Genomic DNA, 19,503 nt, shown 5'->3' on the forward strand with positions numbered 1-19,503 from the left:
CCTCAGACTTCAGCTTTTCCTCAAATTCCTCGAATCATCGAAACATATTTTTACTTCAAGATTCACGTCGGCTTACAAGGATAATTCTTCACTGCCAACTCGGATTGTGTTGTTTCAATAATAACTGATTCTGATCTTAGTTTCCTCTTTAGAAAACAATTTTACTAATGTGTTCTCGGGAAGTTGAATATGCTTCAATAAGAAAATCCTTCTTCAGACGTTAACCATAAAAATATCCGAACCAATTTCGAAATCGTTTTGATTTGAAAAGTAAGCTAAGAAAATAGAGAGAAAATCTGAAGCGATTTAAGTACCTTAAAATTCTCACGTTTGGAATTGAGCCTTCGCTTTAGTCTTCGGCTTGAAAGAAAATTAGCTAAGTATGACCAATGTCATACTTAGCATAATTGAAAAAAAAAATCTAAAAGAAAATAGGAGTATGCGAAAATAGAGAGAAAACTAGAGAGAAAAAGAAGATTTTATTCTCAGATGAGAGAGATATGTTTCTAGGCTTACCGTGAGAGGGTATTTATAGCCTTCAAATTCCTAAAAACAAGCTAAAACTCTTAAATCCTAATTAAAACACTTAAAACTATTTAAACTAAAATACCTAAAAAATAATATTTAAAATAATATTCTAAATCCTAATTAAAATACTAAAACCTATTTAAACTAAAATACCTAAAACAAAGATAAAATATAAAAATAATATCCTAAACCTTAATTAAAATACTAAAACCTATTTAAACTAAAATACAAAGATAAAATATATTGTTTAAAATATTATCCTAAACTTGAGTTTAATTCAAATCCGAATTCCAGCTAGCTTTGATTCCGAAAATAAAAAACTGCAGAGTTCTGTCCTTTTTGTGCAATTTCCAGAATCTAACGTCCTACACAGAAAATGAACGAATAATTAAGCCACAAAAACCAATGATTAAAGAGTAATTTAAAAGAAAAATATTAACTAAATTAAGCACTTATCATAAACGCTAGTTACAATCCTATCAATCTTGATCATATATTTGAAGATGTTGATCCACTATCAGAATGGCTTCAAGAGAAAGAGAATCCATTATTAGATGGTGAAAATGTTGGTGTGTTGCATGTGGATAACTCAAATGATGAAATGAATGTTGATGATCAATCACAACAACAAAATTTATCTCATTCAATTTCTAGTGCAACACCAAGTCAGAATGGTGATTGGCCCGATGGTGGTGGTTTAAGTCTAATTGATGACGATGATAGACAGAGTGGTGATGGAGCTGAATTTAGATCTTCTGATCGGTATGGAGAAGAATATGTTTATACCGATAGTGGACATTTCCGTGATAGGTCAGAATTCGAAGGAAATATGTCTGTTGCATCTAGTAGAGAAACAAGTGAACCAAGAGCTCAATCAAAAGGGAAAGGGAAAGACACCAGAAAACATACTTCTGAAGGTTCTTCTTCCAGCAGAAGATCGACTTCTAGTAACACTGGGTATAGTGATTCATCTACTAACACTCATGGTTTTTATCCATTGGGACAATCTTCATATTTTCAACCTTCACATGGTTTTTATCCACCATTTCCTAATTATAGTGTGCCATATCAGCCTCAAATGTACCCTCCGCCACTCATGTATCACTCACCTCCACCTCACATGTATCCTCCTCCATAAGTAAATCCTCCATCTCAATTAATTGAAAATCAAGGTGAAAATGTTATATTTTTAGATATATTTTGGGACAAAGACCACAGAGATCAAGTGGAGATCACTCTCAAAGAGAAGGTAAATGATCTGATCTTCCTCGTTATTCCACTAATTGGTGAAACTGCTACCACCCCATTTCTAAGGTATGTTTTGCCTACCAAACGAATATATTTTTCTATGACATTTAATTAGTTAGCATTTTTTTGGATTTTAATTTACTTTGTTTGATTGGTTTTAGATTAAAAGAGAGACATCCATAATGAAGATTGTTGAACATCTTGACATAGTTAGGTTGCTTGCACGAGATATGTGTTGTTTTAAGTATTGTACATCTTAACATAGTTAGGTTATATGAGGTATGTGTTGTTTTCATTATTATACATCGTACTTTTATGCTCTTGCTTTAATTATTGCATGAGATATGTGTTTTTCTTTTTGCTTACATTTGATATATATATATTGTTAAAATATATATATATATATATATATATATATATATATATATTATTCTTGAGTTTTTCAATGAAGAATAACTCTTTTATAAAATGATTGATAGTTTTATTTCTTTTAAATAATAATGTATTCACAATGCCATCGTTAATTAATTATCTTATCTTATCATTGGATTTTTAATGTCTTATATTTGGTTAAACTATATTATATATATGTCAATTTCTCTTAGAAAACACTTTAAAAATCATTAAAAATGATTCCTTATAATTATAATTATAATTATTTTTATTATGTTTTAAGATAAGTTGAGCAAAATTAAAAAAAATCACGACCGCACACCCGCAGTGAACGTGATGGCATCCGTTTTGTCAGCAACCGCAATAAACGCGACGCGACCGAAAACGTGACCACGTACGCTATTTGATACCCTGGACAGCACCATCAACAAGCTTAGCCTCGTAACAATCAGGCATACTGGCAGACACCACAAGTTGATCCGGGGGTGGATAAAACAAATTATCATTGTCCCAAATCTAAGTGCCCTTACAGTAGGCAGCTTTGTTTTGAAGACCATCTTTAGGGAAATGGCGACTCCCCACTGCCGGTCTTGGCTCATTTGCAGGGCTGAAAACCTGACCTCCCCACACAACGTTATTGGCACCACCGTACAAAACGAACACTTTTTGTGGCCAATAACCGACGAATTGGTTGAAAATCTTGAGCCACCATTCTCCATCCTATCGCAATCAAACCAATTGGTTACTAAAGAATTAAAAAAAAAATTGAACCCATAAAACGATTTCAGTGATTATTAAAGGGAGTTTCAGCAATTATATTTACATGGTGAATGTATTGTTAGTTATTAAGATACATGATGAACTGATATTGCCTTGTAATCACTAGACTATTAAAAGAAAAATTTATAGAAAAATTATATTAATATTCACTGCTAAAAGATCGAGAAAGATTACCCTAAATATGCCGATTTCTACGTCTTGTTGTGTGCCATTGTAAACGGAAAGCTAGTCTAGAACAAGACCAAGGGTTATTTGACGGTGAACTTGTACGAATCCTGGACAAAGATAATTAAAGCAGCCTGTGAATTTATAGCCATCTGCCTGTTGCAATAAACACCAAAAATTAACACAAAAGGCGATGTAAATATAAATCAGATTATTGTAAGGAAAATTCTAGTTAAAAAACTTACAGTCCAAGTTAATAGCCTGGTCAAGTTGCTCGAAAATAGCGTTGGTAAAATCTGTAGGGGGGGGGGAATAAACTCTGACGTGTGTTACTTAATAATTATCCAAGAGCATGAAGGACTTAAATTTTGACTGCAATCAGAAATTTAAATAGCAATCCGATAATGAAACAATTATTATAGTCAATAGTATTGTTAAGAGAAAACACACCAATGATGGTGGATCACATCCACAATTTAATCGGTAGAGGCAATACAACCACAATATTCATAATGACCGTAATAGTATCTAATTGCGTTCACAACCACAATTTAAATACCTGAGTAAAACATAAACCGTAGGCAACAATTACTTACTCCCCAACCATCTTGAAGAACACTGATGTCATGTATAGGGCCATTAGTAATCCAGAGATTGGCATAGCTGGCCTGAACAGCTGACGTACTTGGGGCCCAACCGTTCATGGTTGTTTTGGCTCTAAAATTGTGCCTATTATATTGAACAGTAGCAAACTGTACAAACAAAAGCCATATAAGAACTTATGTGTGTGTGTATAAACAAAACTTTAATGGCAGATTTGCTTACGGCTGTATTTGGACGAGCATCATTGGTGGTGTGAAAATTGGAAGTCATTGGATAAGGCAACCCTAAAGCTTTCATTCTCTTGGCCATTATTAGATCTTCTTTTGTACTCCTTTTGATGAGAACTGTTCTTGTGGGCATTTTATGTTGCTGGGCAAAAAGCTTGGAGTTTCGCCTTCCATCATCGACTTTGGAATGTTTTTTGGCTGCATCTGTACCCAAAAATCAACATTAAATTATCAGAATAGTGGCCATTATATAACCATCCAAATCGAAGAGGGAAAAATATTGTTAACCTGCACTTTGCACTATAGCAAAACTGTTTTGTAGCAGCATTTTTAGCGGCGTTTGGAGAGTAAACGTCACTAAATTTAAACATATAGCGGCGTTTACAATCCAAACGCCACAAAATGAAACTTTAGAGGCGTTTCTTTAACAAACGCCGCAATAGGTTAGTAATTTAGCGGCATTTTAAGCACAAATGCTGTAATAGGGTTAGTTTATAGTGGCATTTTTCCAATAAACGCCGCTATAAATAGTACTTTAGCGGCATTTTTAGACAAATGCCATCATCAATAGTAGCGTTTGTTATAAAAATGACGCAAAAACATGTGATATAGTGGCGTTTTTTTAAAAATGCCGTTAAAGGATAAATATATGCTCAACTATTTTCTCCAGCCCGATCCCTAAAATCATTTCAACTCTTATTCCCTAAAAGCTTATTCTATGGTACAACAATGGTTTGCATACAATTCCAAGCGACGTCGTCTTCTGTCTGTCCTGGCGACCAAATCGACCCTCTCACTAGCGAACTATAAAATAATTGCACGGTTTGATCCCTTCTCTCACTACTGAACTTTTTCATTTCCTTTTTGTTGGTATTCTGAAAATGGGGAAAACCCAGAAAGCTAACATATTAGAGAAAAATAATAGCTTTCGAATAGGAAAACAATATATATACATAGTGTTTTACTGGTTTACTGCTTGGGAGCAGTGTTTTTAGCACTTTTGAATAGAAAAATAATAGCTTTCGAAAGGAAATAATAGCTTTTGAAAACGTGAGCAAAAGGAAATAAGAGCTTGATTCATTTGATTGTGTACATGTAAGCAAGGATGTGTTTGTATTTGGATTCTTTATGCATTTGAATGACATGTTTGGTGAGGGAAAATAAGTGAAAAAAATTAAAACCATGTGCTGCCATTGGTTTATGAAATACTGTAGACTGGAAAATGGTTTCTGTGAACTATAATTCTAGGCATTGATTATATATATTTTGTTGGATCTGACCTTTTCAATTGATTGCTTTTGGTTATATTAGGGAGTCAGGTTTGTGGCCGAGTCTATAGGGGTTAGATATGCATGTAAGAGGATGAGTTTTAAATGGGAATTTTGTTTTGAGGAAATGTTTCTTTTCCTTTGCACTTAAACAACAAACAACCAGAGTATTGGTTTGTTTCGAGGGAATGTTTCTTTTCCTTTGCACTTAAATGGGAATTTGTTTTGAGGGAATGCATTTACATATGAATATGTGAGGTTTGTGTATCAAGGAGACATGCATTGATAATTGTAATAGTATTGGTTTGTTTATCCAAGAAAGATAAATGACTCTCACAGTTGTCTAGGGTATATTGTCTGAACTTTTCTAGAGCTATGTTTCTGACAGTAGTCGGAATGTCCACATGTCGTATTTTCACTGACGATGGATCAAATTATCGTTCAGAGGCTTTAGGTTTGTTTTTGCTGCCAAAACTCGATGATGACCCAAAGTAATAATCTCTGAATCTTTACGCCGCATAATTTTTATTTTGTACTCTAAAATTTCATAGATCGTACGCATGTAGGATGTTCAAAGCTTAGAGAATGATGATAGAGGAGTGGATAAATTCCCAATGTTTAGAACCGAATTGGGGAAATTTGAGGCGTTGAAAGAATCTTCAATTGTAAAAGCATTATCTATCCTCGATGAAGACGACATTGCCTCTACTGTTACTCCAAGTAAATGTTTCTCTGTTTTATTTTAATTTTGTTTTAATGCTTGATTCAGTTCCCAAGCCAGCTCCAATCAAGTTTCATACTGTAGGTGGAAGGTCGTTATCTGAACGTGTTTGTAAATTTTAATTTATTTTGTTGTTAAGGTTTTTTCTGCATAACGTGTGTCTTAATTAAAATGTATGGTTGTTGTTAAGTAGATAAAGCTACATGATAGTAAATTTAGTTTATGTAGAGAAGAAATGAAATATTTAAAATCAATTAATCTTATCCAAAGAAAGGTAATTAGGGCGTTTGTATCCAAAAACTCCGCAATAGGTTCATCTATAGTGGCGTTTACAACAAACGTCGATATAGAATAGTACTTTAGAGACATTTTTATACAAACGCCGCAATAGATGTAATATATAGTGGTGTTTTTTTCAACAAATGCCGCAACATAGTTGTACTTTAGGGCGTTTTTTCTGAATCGCCGCAAAATATTAATACTTCAGTAGTGTTTGTGTAGAAACGCCGCAAAATAATAGGAATTTTGTGGTGTTTTTATGTAAACGCCGCGATAGATTAGCATTATAGAGGCGTTTTCATACAAACGCCGCAAAATAGTTGGACAGTAGTGGCGTTTTTTAGTAAACGCCGCGATAGAGTAGAACTATAGAGGCGTTTTCATACAAATGTCGCTATAGAGTTGGACAATAGTGGCATTTTGTTTTGTAAATGTCGCAATAAAGTAGCACTATAGTGGCGTTTGGTTTACAAATGCTGCAAAGTTTTATACAAACCCCAAATTTTTTCAATTGCCCGAGCCCTAATCTGTTCATCTCCATCTATCCTCCAGCAGTTGTCTGCGCTCCCTCACATCATTTTCAGCAATTCGGGCTTGCAGTGGCCACCATTCACGTCGTCGGTTCCAGCTTCGCGCCATCAGTCACGACTGTCGTGCCATCAGTCACGACTGTCGTGCCTTCATCAATACACAACGCTCAATATCAGGTACGCCGTACGCTCAATATCATGATGAAGTTTTCTTAAATCATCTCTTATAACTTTCCATTTAGGTCATACTGAATGCTAATTTTGTTTGTAGTTCAAAGGTTGTTTAGCATATCAATTTTTAGGTGGGGTGTAGCTATCGTTTTCTGTTCTAATCCTGGTTCAGTTGGTTAGGTATAGTTGGCTGGTGTTTTTCTCCTATTTTCTTCGGTATTTAATAATTTTTTATTGAAAAATCTTTAAATAATTATCTTAAGAAAATGGAAAAGGGATGAACCAAGCTGATCCGAACCATTAGAATTTGGTTTGGTTGGTTCGGTCAAGAAACTTGCCCATAACAAGGGCTTCTAATTTAAGTTAATGAAAGAGTGTTTGAATGTAGAGAAAGATACCTTGAAGTTTTCACCTTTATCGGTTTCATTGCATGTAAGTGAATGCATTATTTTATATAACTGCTGTAATTTAAGAATTGGAGGGAGGCTTTGTAGGGAATTGAATTTCATTTAGTTCAATGAAAATAACTGGTAGCTGTTGCGTGAGGGTATTGTTATGTCCATCCAAATAGGGAAAGAGTTGGCAAACCAACTAATGGTCGCGGTTGTTTATAGTTCACAGCCAGATTAACTAATCAACATATCCAGAGTCCATTTATGATCAATATAATTTGTTTCCTAGTAGCTGTTGTGTTCGCTCAATTTTATGCCGTTTATGAAAATTGCACTTTCATATACATGAGTGCATTAAAGGTATTCATTTTGTCTTTTAGATACCTGCAAAGTGCAGCCTCATGGTGTCGTAACCGGTTTTCGTCCGGGCACGAATTTTTTACTTGGCGGGAAAAGTGATGTGAATAAATTAATGATTTTGATTAAAAAATATTTTGGGAGTCTCCATCGGCCTTTTGGGTCAGGTAGGTCGAATACCTAAAAATTATATCTTTTAAAAGAGTTTTAAGAAAACATCAGTTAAAAGATGAACTGATCTGCGTTTATAACCAAAAATTCGTTCTTTTTAATAATAAAAAGGGATTCGTGGTCGGTTACGTTTAGGGAAGGAGTACCACCCCTACAACGCCCAAAATTGGTACTTTTTTATTAGAAATTGTCTCTATTATTAGAAATTTAAAAATTTCTAGATATATTAATTCATAATTCTGTTATTCAAATAATTTAAGAAAATATATAATATACATAAATAAGATATCTACTTATTTAGAAATATCAGAAAAGGACTTCTAGGTGCTTTAAGACAGCTCTTTTCTTCGATATTAATAAATAAATAAAAAACATTTTTTCTAAAAATAATTATATATAATTTAAAAACAGGTATTTATTTATTTAAGAATATCATAAAAGAACTTCTAGGTGCTTTAAGACAGCTCTTTTCTTCGATTTAATAAATAAAATAAATGTTAAAAATGTAATAATTTTTCATAAAATGATTTAAATAAAAATAAATTATAATTTTATAATTTAATTAAACAAATATATATAAATTATTTATAAGACTAAGAAAATAATAAATAATAATTAAAGCCATAATTAAATATAAAGTGATAACAAAATAATATTGTAATTAAATATGATCAAATAAAAGAAATTAAATTATAAAACTAAATATAAAGTATTAAAATAAAGATAATATTCAAAATATTATGAAAGATAATGGTTAGTGTATTTAACCCTATTAATTAATTTGGGATATAAATATAAATTAATAAAATTATAAGGATTAAATCGGTTATTTCCTAAAGTATGAATTATGCTGGAAAGGACAAAAATAATATAAAACAAAATTACGAGACTAAATTAAAATATATAGAAATTTATTGTAGTGACTAAATTATAATAAACACAAAATTTAAATAATGAATTAAAAGGAATAAAAGTCAATTTCAGTGACTAAATTGCAAAGTGTACAGACGTGAAGTACTGCGGATAGGGTTTTTACCCCTATGAAAATTACAGAAATACCCTCACCAAAACGGCGTCGTTTTGGTGAGGGTATATATACCCTTTAACCGGCCCAAAGGGCCATTCTTTTCTCATTTTTCTTTTTGGTTCTCTCTCTTCATCGAGAGAACCTCTCGTTTTTCTCTGTATTTCCCTCATCTGAGGGAATTCCGGCAGCCGCCGGCAGCCACACGCCGCCGCGAACTCCACCGCCGGCCACCGCCTTCGATGGCCGGGAAATTTTTTTTACACTAAAATACAGCTCTGATTTCCCCAAGGTCGAGTCCGACCTTTGTTTCCCCAAAAAGACTCCTAATCGGAGTAGATCTATGAAAATACCTTTGGTATTTCCTGTTCTCCGGCGATGTTTAGTGCTTCCGGCGATGGTCAAGGCTCCAAGGGTAAGTTTCTTTCTTCTTTCTTTGTTTTCTGTTTTGGTTCACTGCTGTAGTGGGTTCTCTCTCTTTGTGTGTTGTTGTTGCTATGTCTTTGCTTGCTGTGGCCCTCTGTTCTCTTTGCAGGTTTGGTGGTGGCTTTTATAGCCACCAACAGTCTTCTTCGGACGGATAATAGGGAAAAGTTTGGTGAGTCACCAAACTATAGTGGTGACTCACTCTAGACTTCAACGTGTGCGGCTGCTCTGAGTCTTCTGGAGTCTTCATCGGAGGCGTGGCACTGGTGGAGCGTCGTCATTGGCGTTGGCAGTAGAGGAGGCGCCGCGTGGTAGTTGAAGAGGCGGCTGGAAACGTGAAACCTTTCTGTGGACCGTTGGATCAAAGTCAGATCCAACGGTCATGAGGAGCTGACGGGTGCTGGTGATGATATAAACCCTAAATTGGGTTTAGGGTTTAGCTGGGCAATTTGGTCGGGCCTGGTTGTAATCGGGCCAGAGTTGGGCCTTGGGTTGTATCTGTAATAAAATAATAATAATAATATTAATAACAAAAAAAATAATAATAGTAATAAAAATAAAAATTATAAATATAATAATAAAACCAAATGTAAAAAACTAGTGTCTTCAGCTGCCCCTCTTTGCCCATTCTTGTGTTAACAAGAATAGGGCAAAGACGAAAAGACAATAAGTTTTTTTCATTTGACTTCATTTGATTATGATGGTATTGTTGAACAAAATCTTCTTTGGGATTAGTTCTTCTCATTATGAACTTTTCCACTGGGGATGATAATTTGTCTCCTTTTGTAATGTAATTTAGCAAAAAGTTAACAAGTTATTCTCATTATGAACTCTTTCACTGGGGATGACAATTCATCTTCTTCTGTGATGTAATCTGGAAATGTTGATGCTGATCTATATCCTTCTGTGATAGAATCATGCAAAAGAGTGAACAAGTTCTTCTCATTATGAACTTCTTCTTCCTTCTTCAGATGAGTTCTTCTCATTATGAACTCGACCTGGCAATATTGATCCATCGAATGATGAATTCAAGCGAAAAGTTGAACAAGTTCTTCTCATTATGAACTTCTTCTTCCTTCTTCAGATGAGTTCTTCTCATTATGAACTCGACCTGGCAATGCTGATCCATCGAATGATGAATTCAAGTGAAAAGTTGAACAAATTCTTCTCATTATGAACTTCTTCTTCCTTCTTCAGATGAGTTCTTCTCATTATGAACTCGTCCTGGTAATGCTGATCCATCGAATGATGAATTCAAGCGAAAAGTTGAACAAGTTCTTCTCATTATGAACTTCTTCTTCCTTCTTCAGATGAGTTCTTCTCATTATGAACTCGACCTGGCAATGCTGATCCATCGAATGATGAATTCAAGTGAAAAGTTGAACAAATTCTTCTCATTATGAGCTTCTTCTTCCTTCTTCAGATGAGTTCTTCTCATTATGAACTCGACCTGGCAATGCTGATCCATCGAATGATGAATTCAAGTGAAAATTTGAACAAATTCTTCTCATTATGAACTTTTCCACTAGGGATGATAATTTGTCTCCTTTTGTAATGTAATTTGGAAAAGGGTTGAACAAGTTCTTCTCATTATGAACTTCTTCTTCCTCTTCAGATAAGTTCTTCTCATTATGAACTTTCTGGAAAAGTTGATCCATTGAATGATGAATTCAAACAAAAAGTTGAACAAATTCTTCTCATTATGAATTTCTTCTTCTTCAGATGACGAGTTCTTCTCATTATGAACTCTACCTGGCAATGCTGATCCATCAAATGATGAATTCAAACAAAAGGTCGAACAAATTCTTCTCATTATGAACTTCTTCTTCCTTCTTCAGATGAGTTCTTCTCATTATGAACTTTCTCTGGAAAAGCTGGTCCATCAAGTGATGGATTTGAATAAAAGGTTGAACAAATTTTTCTCATTATGAATTTCTTCTTCTTCAGATGACGAGTTCTTCTCATTATGAACTCTGCCTAGCAATATTGATCCATTGAATGATGGATTTAAATCTTTGCTAAAATCTTTGAAATTCCTGCCAAAATTCAACATGGATAAAATGAATGAAAATGCACCTATTTTTGCAAATGCCTAAATATGATGCATGAATGTTGATGCAATCTTCATTTGACTTCAAAATGGTGAACTCGGTTTTCCTCCACTTCATCATTTATTGCCAGGGTCACCTCTGGATATCACTGTAGCAACTTATGCTATCAAACTTGCATTTCTGAAGAACTATCTGATCAACTTGTATCTTTATGTCTTCTTTGCTTCATGAAAGTCTCAGAAGAAATGTTTCATTTGTGGAACTCTTGCTGTAGTCAAAATTATGACCCTGATGCCCCATTTTGTCTTGGATAAAACCAACTTTATTTGCATGGACTTGTGTATAAATCCCATAAAGCTTTCATCTTTGAAAAGAGAATCTATCATCTTTAAAAAGAGAATCTATCATCTTTGAAGAGTGTAGATGTAGATATGCCTGACTCAGCAGGGATTAATTAGGGGAGTAAAGTCTGTTTTGATTTGACTCTTGAAACATATCACAAGGAAGATTTATTCCAATTCCTTTCATGTCTCCACATCTAATCCAATCTCGAATACGGCAACTTGGACCATATCATGTCGAGATGCTTAACAACAACCTGTCGTTCAATCATAGTTGGCTCCACTAGTTTCTTGTTGTTAAAATTTCTTCTTCCCTTCTGTGGAAAGAAATCTTCATTATATCTTACTTCTAATCTTGGGGTTGAAGAAGACAAATTTCATCTTGGATCAATAAATGGAAACCATATGATCGTAACATTGGTTCAGCATTTGAATAGCAGGTTCGTAAAACATTTGACAGCGCATTCATCCTTTCCTGTGGTTTCTGCTCAGATGTTCGTAAAACATTTGACAACACATTCATCCTTTCCTGTGGTTTCTGCTCAGATGTTCGTAAAGCGTTTGACAACACATTCATCATTTTCTGTTGTTTCTGCCAAGATTTCTCAATCATTGAAGCTCTTTGCCTAGTGTTCAAAGCTTTTGAATGACGTCAAAAGACCACTTGAGAATAAAACTTAATAGGAATACAAATGAGATGCTGGTGTGACCAAAAAAGTTGATCAAATTCTCAAGATATGCTAGTGATGAATTGAATAAGAGATACCAATTGATCTTGATATTATCTCAGGCAAGGGTAAGTGTGATATTGATCACGTTTTCTTTTGTAATGAGCATTGTAAAAAGTAGAAACACTTCAGCTATAGGATCAATGTACAGAAAGATATCCGTGGAATTCTTACAGCTGGGGATGAAACACACATGATAAAACCAAAATAAATGAAAACTCAGTTCATCTTGGCTAGCAATGATGATCCCAATAACAACGGGAATAACAGTAATGTAAGTGAGTCGAGTCTCCCTTTCCAATGTCATCAAGTAAACAAAACTGATGTGAAAAACAGCTTCGTAACCTCAGCAGTATGGTTGAAACTAACTGACAGGAATCTCAAAGAAATATTTTCAATTATCACCGACACGGATAATGCAAAATTCAAGGTTGAGATATTCAGGAATTGAACCCTGGATCGAGTAGTCTGCCTGGGGGACCATCTTTATTCATGAGATTGTGATGTAGCTTAACAAGGAACATGCTATCATGTGACACATGGTTAAGAAGATTGGGTATTTGAAACCATACTTGCTGAGTTTATATTTGTTTAACAACATGATCATAATGTAATTGCCTGATGAACGAAGCAATTATGTATAGTCAGCTCGACTGCCACTGTTTTATCATTTTCATTCTTCATATCTTTCTGTCTCATTGGAAATATTATCTCAAATCAATGATCTTTAACACATGATGATATGGGCCTTCAGCATGTCCCAAAAATGCTGATATGAACGTTCAAAAATGCATCAACAGTCCTAATTCTGATTGAAACGGGCTTTCAGCATGCCCCGATATTTGCTTCATGTTAATCTGAGCACTCAAAATGCCCCACATGGATCTATCTGAAGGAGCCTTTAAAATGCCCCAACATTTGCTGATACAGATGTTAAAAGTGTGCTCAACATTACTTCTTGTTGAGATGAGCCTCTAAGAATGCCCAAATATTCATATTGTTGTGAGCCTACAAAATGCCCCAATATTCTATTTCTGTTTGAAATGGGCCCTCAAGATGTCCCTCTAGATTTGTCTGATTCACTCTCAATGTCTGTTTGACTGAAATATCATGATCCCCACGAGGTCTAATTTTGACAATGAACTGTTGTAGGTACTTGTAGCTTTATTCGTGCCCCAAATCTGTTTATCTTGAATACTCTCATTCTGGTGTTACTAAACAGTAGTATTGTCAAGTAACTGGAGAAATTCTCTTCATGTTGTTACAAACTTAAGAAGTACTCAATCATTCTGACAAAAACGTCTGAGATATATGTCTTCTGAATGAGGTGACCATTTTCTGTATCTGGAGGGATTTAGTCAGACAGAGCAATATAAATAGCTTGATAATTCGTTCCAGGCTGACACGGTGGCTTATCATCTTTCAGTGAAGACCATCTCTGAATTATGCTTTTCTGTGGGAGAGAAATCAATTTATGCAAACAGTAATCTGATGCAATAGCAAGACTACATATACAGTGGTACAGGCTCATCAAAAATCCACACCCATGCAACATGTTGATTCTGATAACAACTCATCTGATTATGAAGCGATCTTTCAGGATGATTTCACAGATATTGATAGTTCTTCTAATATCGAGGAAATCATGAATTCTGATTCTGATGAGGAGAGTAAACTGTTATACTTGACAAAAATGAGATTCTCAGAGGCTGAGGCTTCAATAGCCATGGAGAGATGTGGTCCAGATTCATCAATTGCATATTTGACAGATTTTATATGTGCTGATCAAATGGCTAAGGCTCCTGACACACTTCTTATGGTAGAAGATAGGAAGTCATTATGCAATGATCCCAATTACAAGCAAAGGCGAAACTTGGGCTATGATTTTTGAAAAGGAAGAAGCAGAGGAAACTTGAAAAGAAGCTTCTTAATGAAGATGATCATGTAGTTCATCTTTCAATTCCAATGATTGGTTCTGGGGTTCCTACCGAATCAGATCAGATAACTCAAAGAATACTTCCAGAAGATGCTATTGGGTCTTCTTATTTCTACTATGAGCAAATTCATCTTTTAAATATAATGATTGGTTTTGGGGTTCATACCAAACCAGATCAGATAACTCAAAGAACACTTCCAGAAAATGCTATTGGGGCTCCTTATTTCTACTACGAGAACATGGCACTTGCTCCAGTTAATGTTTGGACTGGAATATCACAGTACTTATTCGATGTAGAGCCAGAATTTGTAGATTCGAAGCATTTTCATGCTACTATACTGAAAAGGGGCTATATTAATAATCTGCCAATTGAGAACATATTTTCTCTTATCTTGTTTTCTCCACGCACTATACGTGATATTTTTCCATTGACAAAGAAATGATGGCCTTCCTGGGATCCAAGAACAAATTTGAACTGTTTACAAACATGTACAGGAAGTGCCAAATTGACAGAAAGGATCCGCAAGGTTTTTGAAGCTTGTGATGGTGACCCATCTTCGAGTGTCCTTAAGTATATTCTTGATGAATGCCGAAAATGGAATTTAGTATGGGTTGGAAGGAATAAAGTTGCTCCACTTGAACCTGATGAGGTGGAAATGCTTCTAGGTTTCCCTAAAAACTATACATGAGGAGCTGCTAGAGACAAGTTCCCCAATGATATCAATGTCCTGTCTCTTTTCCCTGGAATCAGTGATGCAGAGGTCGCCTTCTACTGTCTTGGCATATCTTTGAAAACAGATGTGCAAAAACTGAATGATGATCAATTAGAGCAATTGATGAGTAGATTTGGTGGATTCGACCTTGTTGTCGATGGCATCCAGCGTAACAACCTTACTGGAAGAAATAAACATCATCAGGATGAACTAGATGATTTTTGTTGGTGCATTTTCTTGCAATGACTGCTACGACAACTGTCTCTTCTGCTGCTCCAATATATCCCACTCTTTTCGAATCATGGAACGGTTTAGTTGACAGTAAAACTGGTCATCTTCAACTTTTGGAATCCTGTAACCAATTTTACCCTATATAAAAGGCCTATAAGGGTAGATTCTATTCCAATGTCTTATTATGTGCCATAAGTCCTCAAATTCGAATTCAGCAATCTTCTGAAGGACATAATGGATATAATCTTGTCAAGGAAATTGATCAGCATGGAAAATGCAGTAATGTTGTATCAAGACTTGAGCCAGCATCATGGTATAACCAGAGTGCAGGTAGTGACTTGTTCATGGCTCTATGATGTAATCTTTTAGAGAACATGAATTGATGGTTGGGGAAAATAATCTGTCTAGTGATGTTTATCGTCCTCAGCATGGGATAAACGATAATCTTTCTTGATGAGCTACTAATAATGTCATAGGAGAGTGTCACAAGTTCAATTCTCCAGACTTTCTGGCTTCTTGGACCATTTGCCTTTAAAAATGTGAAATGTTTCATTATTCTGGCCTCGTTCATTCTTTTTTCTACAACAGAGGTAGAATAAGCAACAGTTGCTTCAAGGACCTTCCTCATTTGAGACTGTCCTGCTTAAAAATGTTTTTTCTCCTTTCTTTATTGAAGAATGAAAGAATTTTGAAAAGTAATGCCCTTCTCAGGTTCACAATAAAATCAAATCATAAGCATGAATTCAAAGAATATCAAAAGAATCAACAACTCTGTAATGTTTGAGAATTATAATTCTTTGACAAGTATCAAGATTTGGTTTGGTTTCAGGATGGCCTTCCTATTTTCTATGGTTACATCTATTTAAGACGTCACTCATCTCTCGCTCTTTGTGAACTTTGTCACATGTCTCACTTTGAGGACTTGGTATTTTAACCGGATGCGTACAAAATGACGCAACTAGGATTGCCAATCACTAGGCCTTCTAGAGTCATTCCATTTCAATTCTCTGAAATCTTTCATTTAGACTCATCTAATCAAAGTAGTGCGAAAATATCGGTCTAAAAATGAAATTTCTGAGTGCTTGTGTGAAGTTGACTATAACAGGTGTTTCGCAACTCCCTTAGTCCATTTGTTAACATTTTCCACTTTGGCTAGCTGAATTCAACTTTATTGTATATAATATAATCACCTTTATCAGGTTAATTGAAACTTATCCATAAAGCCGGGGCGATTAACCAATTGCTCTAGATAGACAGTTTTATTGCATATAATAGTATAATAGACTAGCTGAATATTATCCATAAAGCCAGGGCAATTAACCAATTGCTCTAGAGGACAAATCAAGCTTTATTGTATAATAATATAACATGGGTGTTCAAATCCAATTTCTTAAGCTTGTTAAGAAGAACCTGTTATAGTCTAGGTGTTTTGGTGGAATTCAGAAAATCTCTTTGTTAAAATTCAATTTTCAAGCAACTGACTTAAACTAGATTTACCTATTTATGATGATTATGTTCATCATCGAACGTCATCAATAGAAAAATACTCTAGTCGGTTTTGTAATGTAATACACCAATGATGCCCCATGTTGTACGCTCCTATATATAAATACCAAGCCTTTTGTAATTCCTTTCAATAGGAGTAGGCTATCTCATATTGTAATAGGATAGTGTTTGGGGTTTCTTCTGAGGTAAGGTCAATGGTCCTTGTTTTTCTGGTTTTCAATCCTGATATTCTGTCAAAGATTATAACTCTAATCATGAAGAGCTTTTTAATCCAGTTGATATTCAAAGAACTGCAAGATTGCAAAATTGACTGAATGCTCATAACCTTAATAAGCAACACAAATTTATTTATTGCACAAAAGGCGGAGAAAGGAACAAAAAACAAGTTTAAACATGATGCTGAAAATAGAAAAGTACTACAGTGGTAGATAACAACTTCCACTTGTTTATTTAGCCTACCCCATCATTCCAATAATGTTGGGTGTGTAATTGGCCTAAGATTTTCCTCATTTGCCCCCCATTTCTTGATTATCTTTCGTGTCAACTTCTTTAGGTAAGCCTTCAAATACATAACTCTTTACTTTATTCTGAGCAGTCTCCATCATCATCTTTTTCTTCTCTGGCTGGTAATTGAGCTCATTTTTGGATTCAGAACAACTTTTACTAAGGATGACAGCCTTGTCCTGATTCTGAACACATATTATGGCTGTAATTGGAGTAATATTCACCAGACTCTTTGTATCCAGACTCTTTTCACTAGTCTTTAGAAAATATGATACAGGCATTTGAGGTTTCTTCAGAGTTTCATCTTTCCCATTCATTCTTAAACCTGTGGGCCAGTCTCGAATTACCTCTCCTTTTACTTTCAATAATCAGAGGAGTATTGAAAGTTGAACGTTTTATCTTTGGCTCAAGTACCTTATTTTCTTCTTCCTCTGCAGCATATACTTCACTTGTTTTGATACTATCAACTCTACTTTGGGGTTTGATTCTTGATTGTTTAACCAAAATAGACTGATCATCCACTTCTATGATTCCCTGAACCAAAAGGTCTTGAACTCGTCGTTTGAAGCGACCACAATTCTCAATGGAGTGTCCTCAGGCTCCAGCATGATAATCACAAGAGAGTTTCTCACTATACCAACTCGGGTATGGAAGCCATAAAGGCTTAGCTTGACATGGAGTAATAATCTGGGCTTTGAGAAACTCAAGATATAACTTGCTGCACGGAATTGAAGGAAACTTGGGTAGAATTTCCCTTGACATCATTGTCTCCTTACAATTGCTTACTTTGCTTTCTTGAAGACCATGTGAATGATGATCAAAATGTTTACTTTGAATGTTTGACTCTTGAATATCATGAGATGAACAGTAATTCAAAAATTTCTCTTTCTCGGCCAGTTTTGAGCTTTTTAGGATCTTAGGTTTCCCATCTTCAAAACATAGCAATCCTTCTGTTATAAGATCTTGGACCTTTAAATTCACAATCCTACAATTCTCCGTAGAGTGGCTAAACTCTCCAGAATGATAATTGCATGAATTCTTGACACCTTGCCAATCTTTTTTTAGCTTTCTTCAATGGCTTTTGAACCTCTTCTATGCTTCGCTTTAGCTTGATCTTTGTTTCCTTTTCTGGGAGCTTTATTGGATTTCCACATCTCTTGACGAAGTTCTGGTCATTTGTTTCCATTGTATCATCTACATTATTCATAATCCTATTCAAATCTTTCACAACAGGATCCTCTAAGGGTTTCTCTTTTGAATCATCCTGAAACTTTTTTTTGCATGATCAGTCATTTCTTGTTGAGTCTTGATAAGTTGCTCTTGTAATTTCTCAATTCTACCAACCGTTGCTAAAATCTCATTCATGGTTATTATCCTTCTTTAGGAAGACCAAGTTAACTCCACTTTGATTCTTCATGGAATTCTTCATGAATTATTCCCCGTTGTCATGATTAAATGCACGTAAAATAGTTTGAAATAAAATGTAAGTATGCAAAGATGCAAATGCAAACATGAAAATGTAAATACAAACGTAAAAATGCAAATATGCAAAATGCAAATGCAAATGTAAATATGTGAATGTAACAATAAAAATGCAAATTGTATAGTACAAAAACAGATATAAAAGTATAAATGCACAATGAAAAATGCAAAGATGCAAATGCATGTATGAAAAGGTGTTTACTCAAGAGATCATCTTAGAACATATTTCATTGAAACACAAAAGTTCGGTACATCAAACAAAACTTTACATATAAGGATATCTTTCACTCCTAACTTTTCCAAAGCCCAGTTAGTTTCCATTCATGCTCAAAAAGTTGAGTCTTCAGTCTGCTTCATCTCTTTATAAAATCAGCTAAATTTATCATTTAAGAACCATATTTCTTGTCTGGACTGCAACTTCTTCCATGACATTCTCTTTCATCTTCTATGTCATTTCTCAGAGTTGCTCATTTTCCCTTGTAAGAACCTTTCTATCCAAGAAGTTCTTGAACAAGATCTCCTATATGTTGCAGCTCTTTTTCAGCTTGGTGACCCCTATTATCCACTCTTCTGGGGTACTTCCTAGGCCAACATTTTGAAAGGTTTGACTGATCTTCTGAAAATCTTCCTGCATGGTTTTCATTTCTGTGCTCAATTTCTTGTTTTGGTCGTTCAAGTCCTTCAAATAACATGCTTGAGCTTCATAAAACCTCCTCTAACCCCTATTA

General features: G+C 34.8%; 1 protein-coding gene across 1 annotated transcript; it reads right to left on the minus strand.

Annotated features, from left to right (window-relative positions):
- Window positions 1-2,477: 2,477 nt before the first annotated feature.
- On the minus strand, window positions 2,478-4,272 carry LOC120133704. The gene is made up of 6 exons (XM_039150231.1): window positions 4,233-4,272; window positions 3,940-4,148; window positions 3,711-3,866; window positions 3,187-3,270; window positions 2,700-2,889; window positions 2,478-2,626 (listed from the first exon to the last, which is right to left on the minus strand). The coding sequence occupies exons 1-6, from the start codon at window positions 4,270-4,272 to the stop codon at window positions 2,478-2,480; spliced, it is 828 nt and encodes a 275-aa protein (XP_039006162.1).
- Between the last annotated feature and the right edge of the window lie 15,231 nt (window positions 4,273-19,503).

This window comes from Hibiscus syriacus, unplaced genomic scaffold, assembly GCF_006381635.1.
Source record: "Hibiscus syriacus cultivar Baekdansim isolate YM2019G1 unplaced genomic scaffold, ASM638163v2 tig00110584_pilon, whole genome shotgun sequence".
Classification (NCBI taxonomy): domain Eukaryota; kingdom Viridiplantae; phylum Streptophyta; class Magnoliopsida; order Malvales; family Malvaceae; genus Hibiscus; species Hibiscus syriacus.

Bases quoted from the DNA above. Each gene is read 5' to 3' on its own strand.
- LOC120133704 (XM_039150231.1), bottom strand. From the start codon at position 4,272: ATGCTGCTACAAAACAGTTTTGCTATAGTGCAAAGTGCAG. The intron at 3,867-3,939 runs GTAAGCAAATCT...TTGTTTGTACAG, and splicing joins ATGCTCGTCCAAATACAGCC to TTTGCTACTGTTCAATATAA. The intron at 2,627-2,699 runs GTAAGGGCACTT...GGTGTCTGCCAG, and splicing joins TCAAAACAAAGCTGCCTACT to TATGCCTGATTGTTACGAGG.